This window comes from Calonectris borealis, chromosome 4 (genome assembly GCF_964195595.1).
Source record: "Calonectris borealis chromosome 4, bCalBor7.hap1.2, whole genome shotgun sequence".
Classification (NCBI taxonomy): domain Eukaryota; kingdom Metazoa; phylum Chordata; class Aves; order Procellariiformes; family Procellariidae; genus Calonectris; species Calonectris borealis.
Genome location: NC_134315.1, coordinates 47,066,224 through 47,088,109, shown reverse-complemented (window position 1 = coordinate 47,088,109; position 21,886 = coordinate 47,066,224). Strand labels below are relative to the sequence as shown.

Here is a 21,886-nt window from a genome sequence, read left to right as displayed (position 1 = left end):
ACACTTGTTTCAGTGTTAATAGAATTATTTAGCAAATACTCTTAGTAAACTATGTAAATACAAAATACACAGGTGTCCTTGGGTATCAGTTACTTGTCGAAGGACACATGCATGAAACTTGTATTGTGCAGAGGTATGTACATTTTTTTTTCTATGCTTTACAGTATCTGGAGAAGATGTAAATATGCTTATGGATTGTGTTACAGCTCTTATTTTTGTTCTGATTGAAGTATTTTTGTTCTTCAGTTTTGGCAAGCGTTCTGCAGGAAGCTTCAGGCGTGGCTGTGAATGCATTGTTTTAGAGCCATCTGAAATGATTGTGGTAAGAATATTTTCATTCAGTTGCTTTCAAATTTTACAGACCAGCTTTGGTAACACTTCAACTTCCAATAAAACTCAGAGTTTTCTGGTTTGCACATGATCTTTTTATAAATCTAAGATGTAATGCATAACTTTCTTGCCATTCTTTGCACACCTACTTGCATTGTTTGAGTGATAAAGGCATCTTTTATATTGGTGCTACATTTACTTTTGCAGATTTCTTGTAAAACTAAAGTTTTCTTGTGCTAGCAGAATAGCGGAACAGTTTGTGGTTGGTTGTTTTTTCTTTTTAAAGCTGCTTTATTATTATAGGTAAGCATAGATGCTTTAAAGTATTAATCTCAGTTAGCTTAAGAAATTAACGTTTGATTGTATTAAATTTATTCTCAGCTGTCTGAGGTTTTAAGAAGCAGTTTGAACTTTTTAAAATTCTACTAACTTTTCTGGGTGAAGGTTTTTTCGTTAGCAGTATCTGCTGTAGTCCAGTGGCAGAACAGCATTGTCTCTGAGGGTTCACAGGCTCAAAAGTTTTTAGTTGCCACCTCAGGGTGCATCATCTGAACAAATGCACAATCAACAGCCTAAATGTTTTTTTTTTTTTCTGTGTCACTGAGATAGCGATCAGTTCATAATACAGGCATGACAATATCTAAGCCATATATAGATGATAGTTCAAATATAGGCTGTGACACTAAGCGTTTTTTTTTCCTAAACAGTGACAGTTTCTGTAACACTTGCAGAAGCTCAGGAAACTGGTATAGCTTTAGGCTTGTAGAAGAGATTAGGTTACTTGTTTAAAGTTGATTGCTAAAAAAAGTAGCTTTTTAAGTTACCTTCATGCAAATGCAGGCATGCTTTTGTGGGTTTTAAGCTCTTTGTGATTTCACTGTAAACAGATACAGATGATTGTGTAATGGTAACTTTTTCTGTTGGATGTTTGATATATCTCCCTCTTCCAATTCTAATTAAGAAAATCATCTTACAAAGCTAATACAATGTAGTAGGAGATACAGAAGGCATATATGAGAAATGCTAATTGCTTTTTCACTATCCCTAACTAAAGGTCTCTAACTTTACTGTGTAAAGGAGCAGCTCCTCAACAGCAGCCCGTTATGCCTCCCCATTTGCCCCTGTATTGGCCCCCTGATTTGTCTGACCACAAGTTCGGGAAACAAGTTTATTGTCCCAGATTTGTACTCTAGAAATATACAATTTAGTTGGTGGTAGCTGTGTGGATGTCTGTCTGACTGTCTCTCGTGCATTCCTTGATAAGTTGTAAGGAAGAGTGATATAGGGAAAGGGTATAGGGAAAGGAGATGACTAAACAACAAAAGTCCAGAGGAAATCTTCTGGACTGATGGATAATGTTGAGTCAGGGGCAGGTACTCCCACATGTGTCGTCTTAGTCCAAAAAAACTAACCTCTAGAGTTTTGGGAAAGCTGAAATAATTCGCTTCAATCCAGCCTTCCAAAGGAATAATTGTACCTGGAATAGAAAGAATCCCATCCCCAGATTTTGTCGGGGACAGTAACTTCAGTGTCAGGGCTGGATGGGGTCACTCTGCAGGGAGGAGTAGGGTGTGAGTGTGACTGTAAATGTTACCAGCTCTTCGTGGTGAACCAGGAACGGTGCTCATCCCTTTGTATTAGTACAACCAAAGTTGTATTTGGTGTGGTGAGCTGACTAGTATATGACACTTCTGACACAGGTACACTGCAAATTCCTGGGAGTATTTTGGCTAATATTTCTTTCCTTGTTGAAAAATATGGAGAAACCTTGCAAGGTGCCTTATAAGCACTTCTCTGCATCTTCAGAAATACTATTTATCCCTGGGGGGTGGAACTGAGTAGAAGAATGAGTTAACTGAATTGCCATATATGGCCAATGCTGAAAGCTTTTTTTTCTTCTCATTTCCCTGTTAGTCTGGAGTAAGGTTTCTATTAGTACGAAGAACACAGAAGAGATGTTGATTTTCAGCCAAGTTACTGTAAAAAGATTGTTCTCCTCTTTCAAAGGAAATTCTGGAAAACCAGAATTCCTAGTTCAAATATTTTCATTGCAGTATACTGATGTGTAGTAGTTTAGGATGACTTTGAAGACTCTGAAACCGAGAAGACAAATTTTATATTGGGATATACCTAATAGGTATTTTTTTTATTCTCCCTGCTGTTGTTTTGAAGTGATTTGTTTTTATGTAAATCCAGTCTAAATCTTCTTTTACGCTCCCAAAATATTTGAAGTGGATAATAAAACCAGTGCTGCCTGTTGAAGAGCAAAGCCTTTGCCATAGGTTGGTTAGGGAAGATCCCAAGTGACAAATAGAGGTCAGTAGGAAAACTACCAAGTGCATTCTCATACCAGTTTTCTTTTTGTAATGTACTGAGTGGTGAAATGTTTGTATTTGTGGAAGAATAAGAAGGGGGGAGAACGACAGAATGGGGAGGGTAACCATTTTTCTTCTGTGGTTTTGAAAAGTGTTCATACTCAGTGATGCTGTTCATTCCAATGTTTACTTTTTTGTCATTCCTGTGGGCATTTGATTTTTTTTTTTTTTTTTTTAGTAGTGGCTTCAGTCTTAGTGCTGAAAATGCAGGAAATTCAAAACGGCTGTTTTTTGAAAATAGGATTTGTTGTGTTTCTAACCATAAGAAACATTTTTATGTCTTTTGGGAAATGACACTTTCTTGTATCTGTTATAGGTTGATTACATGGATGAAAATGAGGAGTATTTTCAACGTCAAGCTTCTCATAGGCAATCTCGAAGAAGATTTAGGAAAATCAACCAAAAAGGGGAGCGACAAACAATTATTGATACTGTTGACCCTTATCCCGTGGGGAAGCCACCTCTACCTAGAGGCTACCATACGGTAAGCTGTCTGTATTTATGGTTCACAACAACATAAACAGGAAAGCCACTGAAAAGAAAACAATCAAAATAGGTAAACTTGCTGATATTTTTAAAGCAGTGTGTTTCTGTGGGGAAGTTTTCCCCTTAAAATACTGTGAATTTGGCTCCATCAGTATGTGAACATGCGTGCAACTTGCATCTTAATTCAGAATTGAAAGCGCATTTTTTTTGTGGTCGTGAATGTCACGTATTATTTCTTAATGTTCCAGTTATTATTTGAAATTGTGAAAGAAACTGTTCTCATTTCCTTTTGATATTAGGTTCCTGTACGAATAGTTTAGTGTATAGTGTTAAAAGGTCAGTAAGTGAAGCACTCATTCACGTATATGATACGGTTGTTGCCTGAAAAGGACTGTGCTGCACTGCAGTAGGCCAAATCCTTGGATTAAATCTGTCATTTCCTTTTGGTATCCAGAACTTAAATGTCAAATTAACCTTTACTGGTGTCTGCCTCAGGAGCCCTTTATACTTGGGTTTCAGTGAGCTACATAGTCTGCCCATCATCAGGGAGATCACTTGGTCATTTTACTGGATTTCTTTTTTTTGGGTAATCTTACATGTTGAAAGTTTCCATGCTTTCTCTTGAGATAAAAATAAACCAACAATTAAAACTTATTCTACAAAACATTTTATATGGCTTTTAAATTGAGAAAAGCTCTGTTAGATTAATATGTTTGTTTGGTATTGATTTCAACTGTAAGCAAAATACTGGAAAAGCTGTTTGTCTTTGGCTCTCACTTAGTTGTTTAAGCCCCCAAATCTGCTAGACCCATAAAGGCATAGTCATAAATAACTTTGTGCATATTTAATCTCATTGAGTTCATTGGGCTGAATTTTGCACAATGTAAGGCACATGCATATAAATTTGCAGGATTAGAGCTTTACTGTTTTTAAAATACTGTCTTTGATCCATTGCAGTTGTAGGGTTTTTCCATTTTTCCTTCTTTATCTTTATTCCTTGACTTGCTTGCCAGTTCCCTGTATATTCAATGTGTGTCTGTAAGAGTGTAGATGTTTGATTACATCTGTTAATTATACAGGCTTTTCCTCATGAGTTGAATAATTACATTTTATGCCAACAATTTGTTTTCATTTATACAACAGCTTTTAATGGTTTAATTTTCAGTGCAGTTTTAATTGCCTCTAAATTTATTACGGATTGAGCCAGTTCACTTGGTTTGAAGATGAAATATTTTACTGGTCTGTTTTTGAAAAAATAAATATGTGGTATTTTAGTTTGTAGGAATTACAGGAAGAATTACTTTTGTTCGTACTATGTAGATGTGTATGTTGTGCTTAGCAAACAGTTCTAGTGTGACTTTTATCTAACTCTAGAAGGGCAATATTTAGATTACACACAGTGCCATTTGCATTTGTAGGTCCATGCCTGTTGTATAAATTTTGCTTTAGGTATGCCTAATGAGTTTTTGAAAGCTTCACTCTGGTACTAAGAACAAAAGCCCATTGTGTGCCATTCTGTTGTGCGAGTTCATAATGATTTTGTGTATGTGTTGGGAAATTCATTGCAAGCGAGATTTCATATTGAGTTGGAAGAGATTGCCAAATAAACTGTAAAATTTGCAATAATTACAGACAAATGTGGCTTTAAAAAGTGTAATATGATGCATATGACCGACTTTTTTTTTTTTTCAATGCAAATAGAGTCAAATAAGCTCAAATGAGTTTTACAATATAGTCAAGACTCTCCGTGCTGGCCCATTCCCTCCTGTTTTTACAATACTTGGTATACATTATTCTCCCATTCACTTCTATTACCAATATTATTTTTGTTGCTTTAACCATACTTGTTAAAGGCTGCATTGTCTTTTCTCCCTTCCTATTTTATGTCCCTTGACCTCATTTTTTTAGTCTTAATTTCTTTTTTTTTTGAGGGTTTTTTTGTTTTGTTTTGTTTTGGTGGGGTTTGTTTGTTTTGTTTTTTTGTTTGTTTTTTTGAAACACAGGAATTCAAATCATATTATAGCACAGATCTTGTGAGCTTTTTACCCATTCATTCTTTGGTCAGCATCTGCCGGGGACTCATCTTTCTACTTCTGAATTTTGGATAAATAAACAGAAAAGCATTAAAAAATGCAGATGTTTAGATATTGCAGGCAAATTGAAAAAGGATTAATGTGATGCATTTGTTTTCAAATTTGCTCTTCCTTTTGGGTGTGTTCTGTTTTAGGGGTTAGGTACATGAGATTCAAAGTAATAAAGTTGCTTTGATAGCATCCTCAAAATTGTCACAAAATGTGTAATTTTCTTATGTTTTGTTTTACCATAAATCTATAGTTACCATGTAGAATGATTGTTATTTTGTTGATAAATTATTAATGCTTTATTTGTAGTAGTCTCTGAATGCTTTTCTTCAGAAAGTTCAAAGAGTATTTTCTGAAGAAAGTTTTCTGTGTCTTTGTGAAATCACAGAGTGAAATGTAGAGCTTAAATGAAGATGCATGGCTGTGCTTCTCAAGAATTAAAAATTAAATGCAGTGCTCTCAGTTGTGTCATGGCTTTCTGCAATAGAGTCAACTTGTAGGGGACAGTGGACCCTCATTAACATAACTTTAACATTATCTTCATAGTAGTGGAATGTACTATGGCATGTCTGATAATGTTCATCTTTTCCTTTCCTCCTATATGGCATTCATTTCATTTTGGCTCACAGGAATGCACTAAACCTCAGGTATCGTAACTTACTGTGTATGGTCCACTAACAATTTACTTGTGGGTTTGCAGTGTGATATCATAATATTGATTCAATGTTATGACTAAAATTGCCTCCTAGCCTTTGCTTTGATACTTGAGCAATCTCACTATGATATAAAAGTACTAACGTAAATGTGGAATTTGGTGACAGCACAATGTCTCTTGCCCAGCTTGATTGGCCTTTCTTCCTTGCTTTGATGTCCTGTGATTTAGAGAAAATGCAGTACAATAAGCAAAGGGTATATATAAAATATTTAGTGTTTGACAGACGCTTTATTCAAGTATCTCTTCCACGACGCGGAGGACTAAACCTTTTGATTTTGATTTAAAAAATAGGCCCCTTGTGGTTGTTTAGTACCTGTAAGTCGCTAAATGGAGCATGGCAAGATGAGCACCAAAGATGCAATGGGAAGTTTTTCGTTAGCTGAAAACTTGTAGCAGTGCTTCTTGCTTGTTTTCCATTCTGATGATGTGTACTGATTTGGTACAAAGCAGTTGGATTTTGCAGACCCCTATCAAAGTATGTGTAAATGGCCATTATTTGAAAGACTGAAGGGTTGGAACAGGCTTGCCAAGCTAGGGAGAAAAGTGTGCCCGAGTGAGTCAAATATCCTGGAACGGCACCAAATCAAACAGTTTTGGCTGACATCGGATCTCACATACAGTCGAAGTAACCTGAAGATCTGAGTGGCATGTTTTAAAGTTAAGTTGCATTTGTAATTGCATTTGTCGATGCCAAAGTGAGTAAATACTTGAGCATCCACCAAATACAACATTTTATAAGAATGTGTCTTGTCAAACCGTTAAATGTCTTCATTGTTACAATTGAGAAATCTCTTGTGTTAGAGCTGAAGAGAAATTAAAAGTATTTTCCTTTAGCTTCAAAATTCTTCCTTTCCTCAAGTATTGGTTTGGTCAATTCTTCCGATATTTTATCAGGAAATGTATTTATTTTAAAAGTTCCTCCTGTATCACATTGTTCAATTAATTTCTTTAAAAGACTTAGAGGGTTCAAATTTCAATATGGTTCCAGTATCATCGGCAAGTGATTTTTGTGCTGAAATTCTCTCTTCAACAAATATGCTACGTTTCCTTTAGGAACCCAGTTCCTTATCTTGGGGTCAGTGCTCACCAGTTTTTCAGTGGAATGAGCCCCGAGTCCCAAGTAACCTACGGTTACTAAAATATGATGGCTAAGAGTGATAATATGCTCCTCAAATTATGATAGGAATTTGAAATACTTCATAATATTTTGATAACTTACCCTAATGCTTGAAAGACCGTTTGAAATAAAATCTACTGTTGAGCGTTGTACTTGGGCATTATTACTTTTGGAACAAGTGTTGCTGATTTCTAGGATGAGGAAAATAGAAACTTCACAATGTATGGAAATAAAATGAATGTGTTTTATCAGACTGATAAAATGGCATCCTTCTTGCCACCGTTTGTAGTTTGGTAAAATGGATCTGTTCTTTTTCAAGGAAGAAAAAACATCCTGATAAGTTTAAGCTGAGCTGTTCTTACTTGAATCTGGAAAACCTTGGTTTTGATAGAAAATTTTTGCTTGTACTTTTAATGTGTTAGAAACTGTCTTTAACTAGATTAGTGTAACTCCTCCTTAATTAATAATAGAAATTGGACTTGAACTTCTGAAAGTGGATTTTCTTTTGTGTGTATCTATACATAAGGCTACTTAATGTTTTCAGTGAAAAGCCGTTGTTTTGAGTGACTGCACTGAAAGAGTGTGGACCCTTTCTCCTGAGAACCTAAATGGCTTTTCTTCTGCTTTGGGCTGATTTTTTTCCTTGAATTTTAGAATAGAATAGTCACCTATGGAGTGAATTTAAAAAAAGGTAGACTTTTCTTGCAATATCTTATTGCTAATAAACTTTGTGGCTGCTACAGTGCATCTGTGAAGAATTGGTCATGCCCCATCTGAGGGTTGCTGAGCTGGTTATTATGTGTTTACTTTGCTAAAGGCAAAATAGCAAAGCTTACTGGGGAATATTTAGAGAGATGCAGGTAGGCCTGTAAATAAAACACTGAAGCACCTGTGAATAGCCCTGAGCAGAAACTAGAGCGTGTGGTTTTTCACTCTGTGGGAATCTGTCCAGATTTGAATTAGTTAACAGGCTTATGAAAATTGCTGCTAGTGCATCCTCAGCCAGGCTTTTTAAAGTTGGCTGCTGTAATCCCTGCAAAAGGTCTCTCTGCCTTTAGTAGCCTTTCTTATCTCATTCAGCTTGAGATTCACGTGAGGTGACAATCCGTTTATCCGGTGTTGGGAGGAAAAGAGCAGTGGGCACGGAGCCATCAATAACCCCAGCTTCTTCCCCAAGTTACGCGTGTAACAATTTTATCCTCGCACACTCTGCTATGGAGCCAGTCATCGCCCCGATGCATTAAGGGCAGACAAGTATTGTCCTTCGGGATTTTATTTGAAGGAGGTGGCTGAAAATTTGAATGAGAAGAGGGCTGGAAATGAAACCATGTCTAATGTGGCTAAGTCAAGTCTCATCTGCAGCTGCAATTCCCTGAAAAAATAAGTATGAGGGTTTTTTCTAGCTTTTTTTTTTTAAATATTAGAACCTGCTGACCTAGAAAGTCAGTAGCAAATTGCAGAAACCTTGCTTCCTGCTCCTATCTTCTCTTGTAACTAATAGTTATTGCAAAGCGTTGGCAAAGTAACCATTTTTTCCTGATACCATTTGCATTCACATCGTCTGCTGAGAGTCTAGAAGTCCTGTATTGAAAATTTATGTTCAGATTGCTCTATTTTATGAAGCAAATTTGCCTTTTCCTTTGTCTGGAAAATTACATTTTAAAAATCAACAAAGCTGTTGTATGTCATATTTCTACATTCAGGAAGGATTTAAAAAAATATGGATTTTAAATTTTTCTGCCTGAATTTGATGCAAAAGCCTAGTTGTTTTCCTCTATTCAGTGTGTGTGGCACCTGAAGCGATGTGGAAGTTTACAAGATCACGAGCAGTGTTTTCTTGTGGTTAATATAGTAGATGAGAATTCAAAAAAGCTGATTCTATTTTAGGACTTTGTTATGGATGTCCAGTATAATTTAGGATGAGACTTAATGTTAAAAAACAGAATAATACAATTGCTTCTCTGCATGTATATTTATGCTTATGTTGTAAAATACGTATTGCTGGTTGTCTTTCCATGGACCACTACAAATGATCATGAAATACCTCATATGTACTTGTTTCTGGACAATGTGGACTTCACAGTATTGTGATATACCTTGCTATAAAGTATTCTTGTTAGTGCCTTGTATTCTACACAGTAAATTGATGCCAATATAGTAGTGTACTTAGTCATCTTTATTACATATAGAATTTCAGTCATTTCAGTTTAAATCAGTAGGAACAGTTGTCAGATACCCAAACTACAAGAAATTAGTTTAAAGGAATACTGTCAATCTTTCAAGCCTGTAAATAGCTGAAGCTTTTAATGTTCCTGATGATTTTTAGGATTATCTAGCACTTTCATTCTAATACAAGTTCACTTAATAAAACAAAAAACAAAGGTGATATTGTGAGTATTCACATGTTAAAAAAAAAAAAAAAAAGCTTCCTTTTAGGAAGAAAGAACCACATCTGAACTAATTTGCCAAGTCTAGGAAAATTATTTGATAGGGCAGCGAACAAGGAGGGGTGGACACACTGAAAGCTTGACTTTATACAAAGGTATAAAGTATATGGAGAAGTCGTGGGGAAAAAACAAGTTTTTAAACATCCTTGACCTTGGAAGTGTTAAACAAGTCTATTTACAAAGGAAAAAAGGCACAGGAAAACTACTGGGGATCCTAGTGTCAGGTACACTTAGTAATTAAAAATGTTTGGGGAAGCAGGATGTTTGAGGGTTTTGGCTTTAGAGGCTTGTATGAGTTATAGCAGCTGAACCTATATAAATAGATCTATTTTTTGAACTTGATGCTAACTTAGTTTTCCCCTAGATAGAGGAAAAATGTGAAGAGCAAGGAGAAAGGAAGCTGAGAAGGTCCTGTTATGTGCCATATGCAAAATGAAAGCAAAAAGGTCACCTCACTTAAATAAAAATTGAACTGGACTCATTCTGTTCTTGGTTATGAAACTAATTCATTTAAGTAATGTAAGCACAGAAATTGTATTCAAAACATAATTGAACACACACCTAAATTTACAGTGTATTGCTGATGAGAAGTGGCATGGTATGTAAGGGTGTTTTAATCAGACGTTTGCATGTGTGAATAAACACACTTGCATGTTTGCACAAACAGATTTGTCTCTAGTGTTAACACATTCAGTTTAAAATAATTTATTTAACATTTCTAGTGTTTATATTTAAAATAAAATATACTGTATTGATCATTCCATTAATAAAAGAAAGGGGCTAGTTCTTAACATTGTCAAGTGCAAGTGTCCTTTTACCAGGAATGATATTTGTTTAGTTGCTTATTTTCATTTACGAAATTCAGTGTGCAATTTCAAAAGGAACTGTTTTTATTATTCCATGATGGTGATAATCTACTCATGATTTGGAATACGATTGATGCATACATCATACTAAGTAGTAATACGAAATACTAAATAGATGTACATAGTCTGTATATGTAATATTTCAACACATGCAGTAATGCTAATTCCTGAAGTGTGTCACTGTGTTATATATGCAGGTGTATTTTGAAGTGAGACACTACAAAAATTGTGGGGTAATTTTGTCTGAAATATGAAATTCCTGAGATGATTTGGGCAGTTCTCGTTAACCATTTTTTGTATAGAAGTTGGATGTTTCTTAATGGGAACATCCAGTAGTAACATTATAATGACAATACTACAATTCCCACCCCTATGTTCTGTGTTTTGTGGCAAAACACAACCTTTTTAGCCACATGGCTTCCTTCCTTCATCCGTGTTGTAAGGGACTATTACTGTTTAAAGTTATATGTTATGTTATGTATTACTGTTAATATAAGAGCAATGCTATCATTTTATTTTGTGTAGCACCCGAAGCAAAACAAAATTGTTAGTTCATCGTCCTTTTAGTAATGTCTACTGGGAAGCTAATGCAAAATTAATGACATGCAGTGTGTTATTTACTCAACTTGCAGCTCTGTCAGAGGATGTCTATTTTTGTATATTACATCATCCCTGCTGCAGAACTCATATATCCATTGGGATTTACTGTGCTTCCATTCCCTTTGGAAGGGCTCACATTGATGTCATAACTGGATTTGTAATTGTGATTAGATTAGGAAATTCAAAGAGAAACATTGCAGCTATGCAGTATTTTTCGCAACTGAAGTGTCAGTGATATTGCTGAGTTTCTTTTTTTTAGATACATTACTGACACTAGGTCCTGTTTGCAGCTTGTAGAGTTGCCAATACTTTTTGACCACACATATGTGAAACTTTGGTTAATAATAGCGTAGATTTTCCAGAGTAGCGTGAATTTTTTGCTGTTACTGACTTGTGACATGATCTTTTGTATAAAAGGTTGCTTTTCTGAGATGTAGAGTATGAAACTAAACGTGAGGTTTGTCATCAAAGCAGAAAGTTGTTCATGCAGCAGAAAAATGAATTTTTCATAACTCCTTTCTAAACTGATCATTGCATAATGTAACTAAATACAAATATTGCATTTCCACCACTTAAACTTGATTAGAGCTGAGGAAGATTAAAAAAACAAACACATACATGTGTTCTTAAATATTTTTTTAAATAAGATATCCTCATTAGCGTAAGGTTGTTAATTTAGAAACAATGTTTGCATGTAAAGTACATCTGGGGAAATGGGATCTGCCTTTGCATTATATTTGTAGAATACCAATACAGATCCTTTCAACACTGGCATCTCTATACAGATTATCATCATGAGTGATAGTCCTAATGTGGACATTTGCCCACTAAAGCATGGAAAGAAGCTGTCAGTTCATTTTTTCCCAAGCATCTGAGCCACTGTTTTGTGAGCTGTGCTTGATGTAGTGACTTAAAAATAAAATGATTAGTATTTGGTGTCAATCTTTCCACAAAAGGTTCTGTTTCTGAGTACTTTTAATAATGCTTTTGTATTTAATTTGAATCATTTAAAATGATCATTTTGCTAAGTGAATTTCAGAGCTCTAAAAAATTAATAAAAGTAGTAGTTTTTAGTGTTAGGTTAACGGTTGGACTCAATCCTCTTAAAGGCCTTTTCCAACCTAAATGATTCTATGATTCTAAATCCATAAGGTGAGTTATTCTTTCACTTCTATTTCGGATTTGCAAATACTTTTCTTTTCTTGGACAACTGGCATATGTTAGTTCCTCACTGATCTTACAGTTATCAATTGTGAAGGGGAAAAAAAAAAAGCAAGGCTGTTTTTTTATATTTTGAAATATTGATGTTATAGTCATGCCCAAAGGCTCCACCAAAGACTGGAACCTATTCCAACACACTTAAACATGAACCTTCCATGACGAGATTTGGTGCGTGAGTATCAAATGAGTTTGAGATGAGAAAGGAGCAAATAAGAGGCAATGCAAGAATTTAGTAATAAAACTGCAAGAACTGTAACCTGCAACTCCTGGCTTCTAGTCTGGTGTCATGACCTTAAACAGTAATTTGTGAAAGTAAATTAGAATGGTAATAGTAAATTAGAAATAAAGTATGTATATTTAGTTTAGCAGAGCATGGATTTTCATGTGTTTGAAGCTTTGTGCTACTTGTGCTACCTGATTTATTTGACTGAGGAAGAGGAGAGGGAAAGGGCATTTCTTAGAATTTTACATTAAGGTTTCTTTATCTGAAGGATGTAATGTTGTGTTTTGACTTTTTTCCTATCTAAACCAATTTGGCTCATTTTGCTTGATAATTATTTTTAAACGTATGGGACAACTGAAGTTGCATGGGGTTTGTTACTGATGAAAGCAAAACGTCTGAGGAAATGATTTCTATACAGTTGCTAGAGCCAGGGCACAAAGCTCTCAAGATATGTTAGTGCATGGTGCATTACACAAGGGAGGATATGCAGGGGCATGAGGAGAGAGCTCTCCAAAAAGAAAATGATCTTATGCTGGTAAACTGTTTTTAGTGTTGATTGTAATTGGGAACCCCTGGAGAAGGCTCTTTGGAGAGTCTCCTTGGATAAGACTGTTGCTGGAAACAAAATCAAAAGTTATTTCCTTCCAACAGACAATTGAAGTGAATGAAAATCCTCTGTAACAGCAACTGGCCTTTTCAAACTTCCTCAAAATACCAGAGATAAGTAGTTACCCCAGGAGGTGTTCAAATAAACATTCAAGAAGATGGACAGAAAGGACTCAACGTCACCTATGGTAGTAAAAATGACATGCAATTTCCACCATTATTTGGCGAATCTGGAAACCTAACGGCAGACTGGAGGCTTTCTGCCAGTCCCGTCTATGCACCTTAAACATAGTGATGAGAGTTTCAGAGTCTCCCTTAAAGCTTCTAAGTAAGTTCAAGGAAAACTGTTAGAAAGCATATCGTATTTGCTTAAAACGAAAATACTCCCCCTCCAAAATCTTCCAATGAATAAACAAACAACAAAAACCAACAGAAAACCAGCTAGCATTTAGAGAAGATTGGAAAAATCTGGGGTTTGTTTGTTTTTCATCCATTAATATTTTATACTGAAAGGTTAAATAATTGTTCCCCTGCCTTGGGTGGTCTCAGATGCATTCAGTTCTGTGCCAGAACAATCATCCTTGCGATTCAAACATGTCAGCCTATTTCAGGTAACAGGATTCAATGGGGCGGGTAAAGAACATAACGGTCTAGAATTTGGGCAGTTGATTGACCTCAGAAAAATCCCTGAGTTTTATTCTTACCTTTTAACAGTGCAGCAGTAGGATACTCATGAAAGAGGTATGCAGTTATCCAGCTTCCATAAAGTTTTCCTGCATTGTTATACAGTGGAGAACATGAAATTTTGGGGGTGCCCCACATAAGAGAAGAACTTGTGTCCCTGGATTCCTGCTGTGAAATGGGTATGGTCACTATGATATGTGGTTTTAGGTGGGTATTTTTTTGTTGTTGTTTTTCCTCCAAGATAGAAAGGCGATTTGTATCTCAGTAGTGAACCTCGTCCCCAGCAGGTATGGATGTCAAGGCATTGTTTAGATGTGGTAAAGAGGCCTTGCTAGCTCTATATTGCCTGATATCGTAATTCTTGACCTTAAAAGAATGTTTGCTTTTTTGCTTTCATGCTTTTTTTCACAGTTTAAAAGCAGAAAGCACATTCTCATGTTCTCTGATTTAATTAACACGTTATCTTAAGCTCTTGTCCTTACACCAAAGTGAGAAAATTTTATGAACATTGGGAAAAACTTCATCTATCCTGACAGACTGCATTTTTACACTCCTGAAGTACTGAAACAGTTAAGGAAATTAAACTAATCTGTGACCATTCTGCCAACTGAAGTCATTAATAGCTTGATTTTTAATATCTAATTTTTAACATTTAATAATGATCATGTATACTTTTAAAGCCATGTTATATGCATTAAACTTTAGGCTTGTGTAAGTAATAACCCTTTGCTTTATGTAAAACCACAGGTAAATCAGTTAAACATCACATAAAGTGACTTCACAAACATACATTCTAGATATGATTTTGATCTTGCAAGTAAAATTTAATAAGTAAGATCTTGTAAGTGTTGCAGGAACACAGAAGAGATGATCTTTTTTTTTTTTTTTTGTAAAAGCATTGTTAGATTCAAAGCATAAATAAATATGGAGTCCAGAGAAAGTTTGTGTGCTCTGTTACTGTGGTGAGCCTTTGCTCAAGTTGGTTTTGTAAGCTAGATTAAATACTCTGGAAATGGGACATCTTGTCACATTTGGGATGAGTATCCGACAGCTATAGGTTTTCTTCATGTCTGTTCTAACATAATATTTGTATGTAAGAGAATTTGATGGCAAGTATTTTAAATGAATACTGTAACTTGCTCCCATTTTAAGATGGCTGGCATGCAAACAGAAAGTTTGCTGTACTGCAAACAGAGCTGTGCACAGAAGGTGACAAATGAGTCTGCCGTCAAAGGGAAGATTGGCAGTCTACGGCACATCCACCCAGCTGAGGCACCAGCCTGACTGCTCTGGGCTTGTCATTATTTTAAAGATCCGGATTATAGATTCATCTGCAGCAGCAGCTCAACAGAAGGGCATTTGTTTAAATGGTCTGTAACATTAGTAAATGTGTTACCAAAACAGCACACATTGCTCCATTGTAACTGCTGCTCTGGTGTTGCCAATGGTGCGGTGAACATTGTTATGATGATGTTAATGCCACAGCTTTACAAATAAAAAAAAATTAATTTGGCAAATACTTTTACTTTATCCATGTGTTTTGGCCAAAGTGGTATTTTAGTCATAGAAACTCACCTTGGAGAATGTATTTGGTAGTTTTCCTTTATTCAACAGAGTTTTATTTAAAGTTCTTAAAGTTCTCGAGAAAATGCAAACAGGACAGGTGTGCCTGGACCATCCCATGTCTGCGTTATGCTGATAAACAGAAACTTGCTTGCATGAAATTGGGTCACATGGCCAGAGATTTAAATTACTGGCAGTAAATTTGCCTAAATGCATTAGAATAAGACTTTCATATTGTTTGGGACATTTAAATGTATTGTAGCATTTGGAGTGAATTCCTGTTCTGGGTTTTTAGTGGTTTCAGTTGGTGTTTTTAAATCTGATGGGAGCATCACATTGTTATTTAGCAATCTCTCTTATAAGGCTAGTGGGAGGGAGAGAGCATCAGCATTATAAAATTCAGAAGCATGCTTCTGGGAGCTTAACAGTTTTGTGTCGAATAGCCCTGAGCTTAAAATAAAGTTTTAAACCTTTCTTTCCACGTGAGGAGGGTGGGCGGAAGCGAAAATGCCTCTGCCTTATTTTCCTTAAAATTATGTACTCCATTCTTGCACTCTTCAATTTAGCTGTTCCACCTACACCACTGTGTAATATCTGTGTAATAGTCCCTTCACTGTGAATGTTTCTGGGATACAGTGATTGTAGTTTTTTTGCCTTATTCCTTGGTCTTTTTTTCTATTTCTTTGACCTCTCCCTGCCCCCTCCAGTTTTCTAGCTACTGGAGTCATGAAGTGGCAGCAAGTTTGGTGATCTTACAGTGTTCTGTTGTCTTATGCCTAAGTTTTTGAACATGAAGGAAATGATACTTTACATTGTGTTTAAAGGGAAGGGGAAAATGTGCTGATAACTTCTGTTTTTGAGGTACTTCAGGAAAAGAATGGTTTCTGTGTACGTAATCTGTATAAAATTTTAAGTACTCCTCTAAATAGTTGTGAGTTAAGGTGACTGCTTGAAATTGAGGATTTGAGGTAATCTGTTGTTGCAGCATTTGTCATTAACCTAAAAAGGTTTAATACTCCAAGCATTGTTGACACTGCTTAGGAGAATAATATCCGCGTGAGATTACATTCTAGAATGTACAATAGTTGAGAGGCATTACAGTCAGATGGTCCGTACTGCTGAGATCTCTACCAACTTTTACCTTGAATTCAGAACTACTGTTTATGAATCCTGAATCCTATGGGTAGTCCAGAAGGATGTCCTAATGTTTGTAGTTACTTTTGAAATGTTGTTTTTTTAATGTTCTTTTCTGTGACTCATAAAAAGATGCCAGCTTTCTTATAAATACAATATTTTGAAAGCAGCTGGGGATAGCCATGTCCAATTATTGCATATCAGGTTTATTAACATCTCACTTTAATAGCCTAAAAGCATTTGCAAAAATGTCTTGCTTTTTTCAAACTTTAAGTCTAAGCAAGGAGTTCTTATGTGGGTTTTGAAATACACATGAAAACAAAGTTGTAGTTAGATTTTGTATTCTATTCATATTTGTTTATGATAGAAGCTTTCCAGGATATATCGTTCTGGTGTCTTACACTGATTTAAATGCCATTCATTCCTCACTGAAACATGTAACAAATCACTGAACTTCTGCTTTAATTATTTTTTTATAAAATATAATTTATATATGATTATTTTCTGAACTGATAATGGACAGTACATACGATTACACTGCACCACTGTACCTGGAAAGTGGTGGCAGTTGAGGAGGAAGGAATAGGGAAATGGAGTCAACCATTTATTTCTTGAAATTGTTTTGACTCACAAATTGCCTGTAAGTGGTGTTTTCTTCACCTAATTACATAAATATCACTTTATTTTGAATATAAAGAAGCTTTTTTCTATTTTGGGAACTCCCAAGTTTCCATCAGTCTGATGCATGTGAACATGAATTAGACTTTGTTAGGTTGATTTGAATTTTGCCTTCATATACAAAGTGCTGACTTAATTTTCTAACAGGTGAGTAGAGGTGTATAGTAGTAACCAGCATACGTAGTAAGGAAGTGTTTCATGGCATCGTCATCTGGAAGGTTTGACTTTCACTACTGTTTTAATGGTTTTATTCATGTTACTCTTCAAGGCTTATGCCACAGAAACCTGGGCTAGATTTTGATGTTAGAAATACCAACTGATGCAGAGTAAGATGCATGTTGATAGTTAGGTATGTAACGGAGTTCAGAAAGTGGTGTGCTCCCTTCCTACGCTGGGGAGACGTTTCTGTCTTGGCAGAACTTCATTTTTTCCTGACATGAGCGTAAAACACCACGCTCAAATTCTGCTCATGGTGTTAACCACAAGGCCACCGAATCAGACTCAAGAGGATTTTAATTGCTTTGTCAACAAGTAATATTTTTAAATGTTGTACTAGAGAGGGTTTGTCTAAGCTTCCTAAAATGAGTAACTTCTGCTATTTCTGGTCAGCACTTCGTCAGAAAATTGATTGCGCCCAGCATTAGACTGTTTTACAAGGCTTAAGCATGATCTAACATTTTAAAATCATCTGTTAGTTGCACTGGCACCTTACAAAGACTTTTAAAAATTCTAAACTAATTTTTTTAATTCAATTGTTTAAAGAATAACTTACCTTTTAGCATATACTGGAAGACCAAGGGCACAAGTGTCATTAAGCTCTCATAAATGTAAATATATTCAATTTAAAATGTGCTGTGTATGAAATGGTGTCCTAAGAATAACTGTGGAAAAAATAGACCAGATATTTCAGGATCTTTTCTTGCTTACTAGAATTCGTTTCCACTAGTTTTTATAGCCTCATTTACTAGCAGTCATTGTCAGCACTGAAAGAAATCACTGTGTAACAAACTAGACTCATTATCAGCGGACATGTTATTTTGGTGGAAGGCAGCTGCAGGTTGTGTGACATAGTATTCTGTAGTGTTCGTTTTCTTCTTATGTGTAACAACTGTTAAGTCTTTTTTCTATTGTTCTTGTACCAAAAAAAGAAAAAAAGACTTTGAAGTTACTTCAAGCACAGATGGTCTCTGATTTTAAAGAATGTGTTGTAGTCGTGTTAGAGAACTGTACTAAAGTTGAAGCCTAATGGAAGAGTGGCATGTGCCTGTTTGCCCTGGCTTGGTCTCCCCTGTGTCAAGTGGCGTGATTGTGGCACTTAAGATGTACGTGGTATAGGGCTGAGAGTTTATTGCTTGAGCACATTCCCCGTTGCATTTCAGCTCCTCTGCAGTATGATGTTGCTAGTATAACATGAGAAGTGGTATAGTGTACATGGGAGTGACTGGCGAAATTTCTAGGTTTAAGATATAATTACAGTCAGAGAAGAGAATTATAAAAGCCATATGTATGTCAAGCTCTTCCAGATCTTGCATGCCCTTTTGTTTATAGTGGAATTTGTGTATTCAGTGTGCTTGGAGAAGCAGGAGCTGTATTCAGAAAGACTTTAAATGACGTGTTAAAGGGTTCTGGACATTTACCTGCCACAGCCCCTGCGTATCTGTGGCCTGCGTAGCAGCGAAGCTGCTGAAAATCTGAGGCAGCTCGTCAAGTGCACTGTTTATAAATACTTGATAACAATGTTTACAGCTCTGCAGCAGCACTCTTTTGGGTGGGGGAAAAAGGGAGGTGATGTCAAACCCTCTGCTTTATCCTCATCTTCATGAAAAGTCGTGTTCAGTTCAGGATTTGGCGAGGTAAACGTGGGTCCTTATTCCCAGCCTGACTTCAGTGATATTCTTAGGAGCCAGCAGCGAACGGATCCCTCCCCTCTGGGGCTGCCTTGATCTTCAGAGGCTGATACCAGATACAGGCAAGAGCTTGCTGTTTTATCTGCATGGTCCATCTCTACCTTAATGAGTGAAATGGTTAAGTATCCGAGGGGGCGAGCCTCAAGGAATGTGTCTTCCATTTGACTTGAATATTTCGGTGGATAAAGGGAGAGGGAGGGAGAGGAGAGAGAGAGAGAAATCCACTTACATCACTCGAACTGCATTGAGTGTGTGCCTCTGTGCAGGTTAAGAGACAGACTACAGTGTCTTTGCTTTCTGCAGGAAGCAGCAATGCCGTTTGTATCCTAAGAGGAATTTTTTATTTAGAAAAGGAAGCATTCTTTCTACCCAGGAAATGGCTTTCCTTGTGCGTTGCTATGCCAACTGCCTGCAGCCATGGTCTTCCAAAGTAAGCACAATAACGTAATTATATTGGCGTATTGCATTCAGACTCATGATTCTCTGGGTTTTGTGTGTGTGTAACTGTGTTGTATTTTTGTTGCTGACTCTTTGGGCGGTAGACGTGCTTGTCTTGATTGCGAGGAACAGGCATCATAAAATTAAATGTCCATCAATGTCACGCTACTAAGATTAATTGTGCAAACTTGGTTAGCTGAGTGGAACAGAGATCACTGGTCACTACTCTGTCAGCATTATTAGCAGCCAGGGGAGGAGGTCCCTATTCCTGTGCTCTGCCCTGATTTTGGGGGAGTGGAGGGTAGTGGTGGAGGGGGGAGGCTGCGTGTGTGAGTGTGTGTGATTGCAAATGAAACAGGAGTATTAACAATGCTTGGCTGAATGCTGGAGGCTGGTTCCTGCACCCTGACTAATATAATACTGTATTAAGCCTTTTTGAGGGAGTCTCTGTGCAGTCAGCCATTTTAGCTTTTTTCCTCCTTTTTCTGCTCTTCCCATTCCTCGGGCTCAGGGAATGGTTTTGTTCCCTTGGATGAATGCTGGATATGTAGGGTTTCATCAGGCTCTGTACGTCCTGACATGCTTAGACTTTCAGTGTTACAAAAATGGAGACTAACGCTGTCGTTTGGATTGCTGCTCTGCACTACAAGTGCGAGGGGGGTTTTGAGCTTACCAGTAGTGACACTTTTAGCTCCAGCTTGGTTTCCCCTCCTCCTCCTCTTTTTAATTTAATGCTGTAGAGGGTGACTTGCCATCCATAAGAAATTGGTACATGATGTGTAAATTCAGTTCAGCTTATGTTTCTTCATTATGAAACCACTTGCAATCCCAGCTAACCATGGAGTTATGGGCCAGCAGGAGAAACACTCAGTAAGTATTGCAAATTCCGTTTGTTCTATCAATAACCTGTCACGGGCAAACTGCATGGAGATTGAAACTGCTTGTCGTCCCGCTCACGGGCTTTCCTGCTTGTGAATTTAGTAGTGGGTTTCGAGGAAAGCTGTACCTGAGGTGGCATCAGAGTCTGTGGCTGTATTTAAGATTGCTTTCAGCTTAGAAAAAGCAACTCTGTAGGTTCTTTTTGAATGTTAAAAATTTACAGAAAAAATGCTGACATACTTTCATTGGGCAACAAGCTATGAGCATTCAGTTAAAATCATTATGCATTTGTTAAAACTTCAAGGAAATATTCAAGCTGTATAACAAGTGATATAATTGTAGGTGGTGATAAGAATAGGTTTGTTCTGTCTAGTGTGTGGTACTAGTGTGCTGTTACCTTGTAGCATGGCGTTTAACATCTGTGATCCATTTATGCTGAAAATGCAGAAACTGTTAGTAAAACATGGAACGAACAAAAGGCGTAAGTACTGATGCTTTCTAATTGATCCCATGAGTCAGCTACACCTTTGTCACGCTTTAATCCCATAGGCTGCCTGTGTTTATTGTTTGGGAAAAATGCATTCATAAGCAGAAGAGCAAACATTATTTAACAAGGCCTCAGGTGTCAGGAATTAGAAATTTAGGTTTTACATGATAAAAAGATTGTAGAACTATAGATTCTTATCGCTAAGTTAACACATTTAAATCTTCATGCTAGATTTTATATGGTTCAACATAATTTTCAGTCTTACAATTTGTTTCTTGAAAAGATTTTTATGTATATGTTCTGTGCATACTGTGTGTGTTAGAATGTGCATGGGAATGTGTACAGTATGTTCAGCATATACAGCTAAGAATCGTAAATATTGGGAAGATGTGATAGCACGAACTTTCTAAGGGAGGAACATTTTCTGCAAGAATTCAGTTTTGATTGTGTAGAAATACGGAAACTAATCTAGAAACATTTCTCAATGTGTCTAGTGGATTTTTCTTATGCATGTAGCAGACATATCACTGTTTCTTGTTGTAGACTGTTTTGTTCCTTTCCCTTCTTCTTAATTACATTCTAAGTATAACGGCGTTCATGTTACCAAATCATTTGGTGTTCATGAAATATTTAGAACTTAATCTGAAAAAAAAAAAAAATCTTCTTTCCTCCTGAAACTCAAGTACTGAAGAAGGTGAAATAGAAATAGGATACCTTGAATGTGCAAATAGGAATAAAATGTGAAAGCTGCATATGTATGTACTGGTTTTTCCTGCTCTTTCTACTCTCCAAAGAATGTTGATGAAAAGTTCTAGACTGATTCTCGTAACACAGCAAGTCTAACTGACATAAAATAATTGCTGATAGGACAAATTAACTTGGCATTTTAGAAACTACTTAGAAGCTCCGTCATTATTTTTTGGTATTATTTTGAGTTAATTAAATCGCAGAGATGAATTTCACTCTCTGGACCAAAATGTAAGAATAAGAAAAGGAATAAGGTCAAGGTATTGCTTTACAAGAAAATGAGTTTACCTTAAGAAACGTCC

General features: G+C 36.4%; 1 protein-coding gene across 8 annotated transcripts in view; it reads left to right on the top strand.

Moving 5' to 3' along the window:
• The window catches only part of RAPGEF2 (Rap guanine nucleotide exchange factor 2), a 186,803-nt gene that overhangs the window by 95,079 nt on the left and 69,838 nt on the right, over positions 1-21,886 (top strand). For 4 of the 8 annotated variants that reach the window (XM_075149407.1, XM_075149411.1, XM_075149408.1 and 1 more), the window contains exons 5-7: positions 247-322; positions 3,022-3,189; positions 5,902-5,919. In XM_075149407.1, the coding sequence (XP_075005508.1) occupies positions 247-322; positions 3,022-3,189; positions 5,902-5,919 (262 nt within the window). Of the gene's footprint in view, positions 1-246; positions 323-3,021; positions 3,190-5,901; positions 5,920-20,281; positions 20,342-21,886 lie in introns of those variants that run through there. The other 4 variants (XM_075149409.1, XM_075149406.1, XM_075149410.1 and 1 more) reach the window with 2 other exon arrangements.